The sequence below is a fragment of the Charadrius vociferus genome, unplaced genomic scaffold, assembly GCF_000708025.1.
Source record: "Charadrius vociferus isolate BGI_N301 unplaced genomic scaffold, ASM70802v2 scaffold7, whole genome shotgun sequence".
Taxonomy (NCBI): Eukaryota; Metazoa; Chordata; class Aves; order Charadriiformes; family Charadriidae; genus Charadrius; species Charadrius vociferus.
The window spans coordinates 58,158-63,811 of NW_009649308.1; the positions used below are offsets into that span (position 1 = coordinate 58,158).

At 54.2% G+C, this 5,654-nt stretch overlaps 1 protein-coding gene across 1 annotated transcript; it reads left to right on the top strand.

The window, feature by feature from the left end:
* The first annotated feature begins 2,895 nt into the window (after positions 1-2,895).
* Positions 2,896-3,909, top strand: LOC104290228 (probable G-protein coupled receptor 34). The gene has a single exon (XM_009889306.1). The coding sequence runs from the start codon at positions 2,896-2,898 to the stop codon at positions 3,907-3,909; it is 1,014 nt and encodes a 337-aa protein (XP_009887608.1).
* The last annotated feature ends 1,745 nt before the right edge of the window (positions 3,910-5,654 follow it).

Here is a 5,654-nt window from a genome sequence, read left to right on the forward strand (position 1 = left end):
TCCACCTGGAGGAGCTGCCCTGGCAGCTCTGGTCTGTCTCCACACCACCCCAGCCAGGCGCTCGGTGCAGGCAATACTGGGAATATCATTTGGGCAGGGTTGAAGCCAGTGCAGGATCAAGCCAAAGGTCTCCAAGGAAGTGGATGCTTCAAGGACTTCCAGCTGAATCGCTTCCCCCTCAGCATGGGCAAAAGCTGGGAGAACTCCCCTCCTTCTGCCAGCATAGACCCATGCTCACAGCTCTGATGCCGTGGGGTAGCTGTGAGTGGTGGCACACCACCGTGCCCTATCTCCCTGGGGCTGAGCTCTCCTGTAAGTGCTCGGCATCCCCCATGGTCCCTGAGGGCAGTGGATGATGCTTTCATGAGGCACATCAGGTTCAGCTTGGGACTGACCTATGCTGGTGTGAATGAGCCAATTTGGAGAGAGAAGCACCCTAGGCTGGACCACTGGTCTCCAAATTATCTCATTCACATGAGCTGCTCCTGTGGCCAGTGCTTGCTCGGGCAATTGGGTGCATGGGGTGTGTTGAAGAGCCTACAACAGGACAAACGCCTGCAAAATGCACTCCCTCTCCAAGGTCAGAAGGCAAAAAACCCATCAAGCCCACATTGAGCAGGGAAACCGTGGAGGATGTTTGTCACAGTGAGAGATGTCGTCACCAGCCAAGGGCTTATAGGGGCCCCGATGAGAGCAGGAACCGCTGTCACAGCAGGGGAAGGAGCGGAGGAGAGGTGCTGAGAGAGGTAGGTGACTCTGGGGTGACTTTTCTTCCTGCTATGAGTCATTGGGGTATTTTTGTCATGGGGGTGAGTGTCAGGGGGGAAGAGGGAACTGGGTGGTACTGAGGCCACCTAACTCAGGTTGGGGCTATGGCTGGTGGAAAACGCTGGGTTGGGTCTGGGTGGGGAGAGCCACAGGCTCAGCAGAAGGCTCAGGACAGGCAGGGACATCTGCCACACAATGGGCTCAAGCATGGCCGGAGTCACACACAGGCACAGGGACTGTGGCACAGCTGTGCACACTCAGGCAAACTGTCACAGCTCCATAGTAGTCACAAGCGTGCAGACACACACAAAGCGTGTGCATCACCGGACCAACTCTCACTCGCACATCACTGCCACGCAATTGTACTTACATGCACATACCCACACAGAGCTGTACATGCATGCACTCACCCCTGCGTGACACACACGCAGCTCTCTATATGCTGGTACCGGTAGTCAGGCTGTATGCACACAGGGGGGTCGGCGCCTGCCCTTGCAGGGACCTGCACAGCCCCCCAGGTACGAGGCACTGCGGCGGGTGCATATGCAGGCGCACACGGATGCTGCAAAGATCCAGCTTGAAGCAGTCAGGTGCCCGGTGGCATCACCCCCTTGCATCAAGCCAGAACTGTGACTTTGAGGCATTCAACACATGGTGTTTCTAAAGCACTGTGTGTCACAAGAGCAAATCCAGCTATCTCTGCTGCCGCTGTCCTAAAGTGCCCGAGGCTGGCTCTGCCCTGCAGTCTGCACTGGGGACGTATTAAGGGAGCAGAGAAGTCTATTAGAAAAGTTGTGGCAGATGGGGAGGAAGTTGGAGGTTTTTGCAGCTACAGGTAACTCGACGTCATGGAAAGCGGGGGGGGAGTGAAGGGTGAGGGGCTGGAAGGAGCCAGGTCTCCCATCCCCACCTGGGGCAAACAGGAGCTCATGGGCATGCAAAGTGCTTCTGGGGTCAGTCCCCATCAGGAACGGGCAGAGCTGGGCCACCATGACTGCAGTGCCTCCATCCCCAATGTGAGCTCGCTCCCTGCCTTCCCTCGCTGGCGCAGGAGCCCCGTGGCCTTGCACCATGGATGGAAAAGCGGCTGTGGGGAAAACCATGAGAAGAAGGCTGAGACTGAAGCCACACAGGCACACACACACGCATGCAGCGCCCGGAGTCAGAGCTCCAGCCTAAACACCGAGAACAGCAGCACTAGTGCATGCCCTGCTCTGTCACTGCTGACCGAGAGCTGCAGCCCTGTCCCACTGCCCTGCACCTTGCAAGTGCTGGGATCACTGGGCGAGAAGGGATGGGCATGAGGGAGACCTGGGCAGGAAGGAAGATCCAGTGGAGGGGGCCTTGCTCCTGAGAGGAGCCCGGCTATCTGATGTGAGAGCAGCAGACTGGTGACGAAGGAACAGCCGGGTGTGGGTTTGATTTCCCAGCCTCAGAGGGGACAGTAGGGAGCACTGGCAGACCTCAGCAGTGTTCCTCAACAACGTCAAGATACCTGTACATATCATGCTGCATGTGGTCTGAATTCATGTTTGCTATACCCATTTGGTTGCTCATGTACAATCAAAAATATGTTTTTCCTCTGCTGAGGAGCCCCAGATTTTGCTATCACCTAGAGCACAGCAGCCGACTTCCACCACTCCAGTCTCACGTCCTTCCTTAGCAGAGAGTAGCACAGAACAGCACAAGAGAGGCCGGGAGAAAAGCCAGTTACCACACCTAGGACAGTGGAGTGCTGCCGGCCATCCGGACCAGCCTGTGGCAGGAGCGTGGTGGCCTGTTTTCTCACCAGCGTTGAGCAGGCAGATTATCTGTGGAGGTTTCCCTGCAGGTCTAAGCCCCTCAGGGCAGAAGGCAGTGCCAAAAAGCCAGCATGTGAGCCTGGCTGACTCATGCTCCTAAGTCCCCAGTCCGGTTTTCTGTGTGCTATGCAAGCTGGTGGCCTTCACATAACAGTTTGGGGGACTGCAAAGTTGTGTTTGCAGTGACCTGGGTCACCGGGGAACCACAGAGGTACCACAGGGGTCTTCAATACCTACAAGTGACCATGCCTGTATGGAGCCAGCTCATGCAGATGTTTGCTCCAACACCTCCTGCATTTTTCTTTCCAGATCTGTGGCCCTAACGATGGACTCCCTGAGCACCCCCTTTCCTGCCAACCAGCTCACAGAGCACCGACTCAGCAATTCCTGCTACCAGATCCAAGATGAGTTCCTCTCTGTGACGCTCCCTGTGATGTACTCCCTCATCTTCATCATCGGGCTGCTCAGCAACACCCTGGCGCTCTGGGTGTTCTCGTGCGGCACGCAGCGCAGGACCTCCATCACTGTGTACATGAGGAACCTGGCGCTCTCCGACCTGCTGCTCTCCCTCTGCCTGCCCTTTCGCATCGCCTTTCAAAGCAAGAGCGAGCCTCTGATCTTCTGCAACATCATCGGGGCCTTCTTCTACCTCAACATGTATGTCAGCATCACATTCCTCAGCCTGATCAGCCTCGACCGCTACCTGAAGATCATCCGGCCCCTGCAGAAATTTAGGATTCATACTGTGTCGTGTAGCACCGTGGCCTCTGGGGTGGTTTGGTTTGTGCACACAGTGTTCATGCTGCCTTTCTTTTTTGAGACGAGAGGAAAAGGGTCCTGTGACCACAAGTGTTTCCACTTCAGGAGCAAAAGCACTACAGCAGCAGCTTTAAACATGGTCGCAGTAGCTACTTTCTTCATCCTGCTGCTGCTCTTCCTCTACTTCTACAGCAAGATATTTGCCAAGCTCCACAGAGTCTCTTCAGTGAAAGCTCAGCAGCTCAACAAAAGGACCGGCATGAGAGCCATCGCCAAGACCTTCGTAGTCCTGATCATCTTCATTGTATGCTTCACCCCCTATCACATCGTCCGCATTCCTTACATCCTCGCACAGGCGGGGGCCATTTCTAGTCTGCCCTGGAAGCAGGGTCTGCACCTCGCTAATGAGCTTGTGCTCTGCTTCTCAGCCCTCAACAGCTGCCTTGACCCAGTCATCTTCTTCTTCTTGTCCAGCAGCTTCCGGAGGGCTGTGCTCTGCACCATCCAGGGCAAGCTGAAGAGAGCTCTCCTAAGGAACCAGGGTGGGCTGAACCACAGCAGGTCTGTGACAGAGGCATAGGGGCCAAGGTCTCAGGCGTGGGACCTTCTCATCAAGGATTTGCTCTGACTGATGGTATTTACCAGACAAGACTCGCTGGGAAGATGGAGAAAGAAACTGGAACCACTTCATGTTTCTTCCACTGACATCACCAGGGCTAGAGCTTCCTTGGGGGGGTAAATGAAGAGGAAAGGATGACTGGGACCTTACTTTTTCCTGCACCAGCTCTGCTGACACAGCTGAAGAATGTATTACCCAGGAAGAATGGACACTGGAAGCGTCAAAGGAGAAACAGCCTTGGCCTAGGTCTCCACCCAGCCTGGGGAAGGGCAAGTACGGAGCGCAGGACTGAGACAGTCTCCTTCACTGGGAGGAAGAGGAACGACGGGAAGAATGGGGGAATCTGCTGTGAGTGTTTTCTAAGCACCACATCATCTCCACGCTAGAGAAAGCAGAGAAAGGGAAAGGGAGACGATGAGTGCAGAAGCATTGGGAAAAGAAGGAGACACCCATCAGAGAACTACCTGGGGAGTGGGTGAATATTTTGCTTCATGATGGATCCCAGAAATGTGCACTGCGGGCCTTGGAGGACGTTGCAAACCTGTAACCCCAAACCGGGACAATGGTAACTTTTCCTCTCCTGTTACCACTGTCTTTGTAACTCCAGGTCAGCCTCACTTTCCTGTGTATTCAGACAGCTCCGGGCTTCTTTTAGCAATTCTCCTTTGCTCGTTTCACTGGCACGTTTACCCAGGATCAGCAGCTTTGCCTGGCCATTGCACAGCACTTGTTTGGCGTTTAGACCATGCCAAGAACATCCAGCCAGGGGTCCAACGGCCAAAGGGAATGCACCACAGAAATGCCTGGCAAGATTTTCTGCCTTTCTTATTCTTTGGTGTCCATCCTCTTCCTGCAGAAGGGAACATTTTCCTGTTTGTATTTTTTTCTGTTTCACATGTCCATCTGTTTGCTTATTTTAGAAGACTGCAGACTTGGAGATACAAACTGAGCCACTCACGCATCAGGCAAACACAGTCTGGGCAATGAGGAGGAGGGAGGACTTTCATTCAGACTGTGAACTGTTCTAGTAACTGCAAGTAACACTTGAATAATACTTGGGGGAATAAAATGTTACGTGAAAGACTGAATCCTCTGATCTTTTCGGTTAAGGTCTGAGCAACCCAAAACCCCACTGTAGCTCTGTCGAAAGAGCACCTTGAAAGTCAGAGGTCAAGGCTCACTGTGGTCTTTTATCTCTGCTACTGAAAACGTTAAAAACAGGAGAGGGATATTTTTCTTTTTAATGGGGGTGGGGGGAAACACCAAAAGCCAAGGTCTTCCTGTGGAAAGCTGCAAATAAAGGTCACAAAAGTGTTCTCATTTCCCAGCTATCAAGAGTTGAAGCAGAAACGGTATGTGGTTCAGAAGCCTCAGCACCGCAACACCAGAGTACGTGTGCCCTATACAGCTTGTGGGAAGTCAAGTTTCCCCCCTTGCGAGGCAGAGTCCCTCGACACCTCCCTGCCTGTACAGTAGCACAGAGGCTAGAAATCCTCACGACCCCACACCTGGCCAGCACCCCGTGCCCGTTCCGCAGCGGAAGGACACACAGCACCAATGCAGGTTTCCTTTTGGGGAAAACAAGAGGGATGATGGTGTGGGTGAGAGGAGATGGAACCCTCAGCACGGCGGGTGGGCTGGCAGGCAGGAGGATGCAGGAGGCAGGCAGGGAAGCGGAGGCGGCCCCCGGGCGGTGGGAGAAGCCA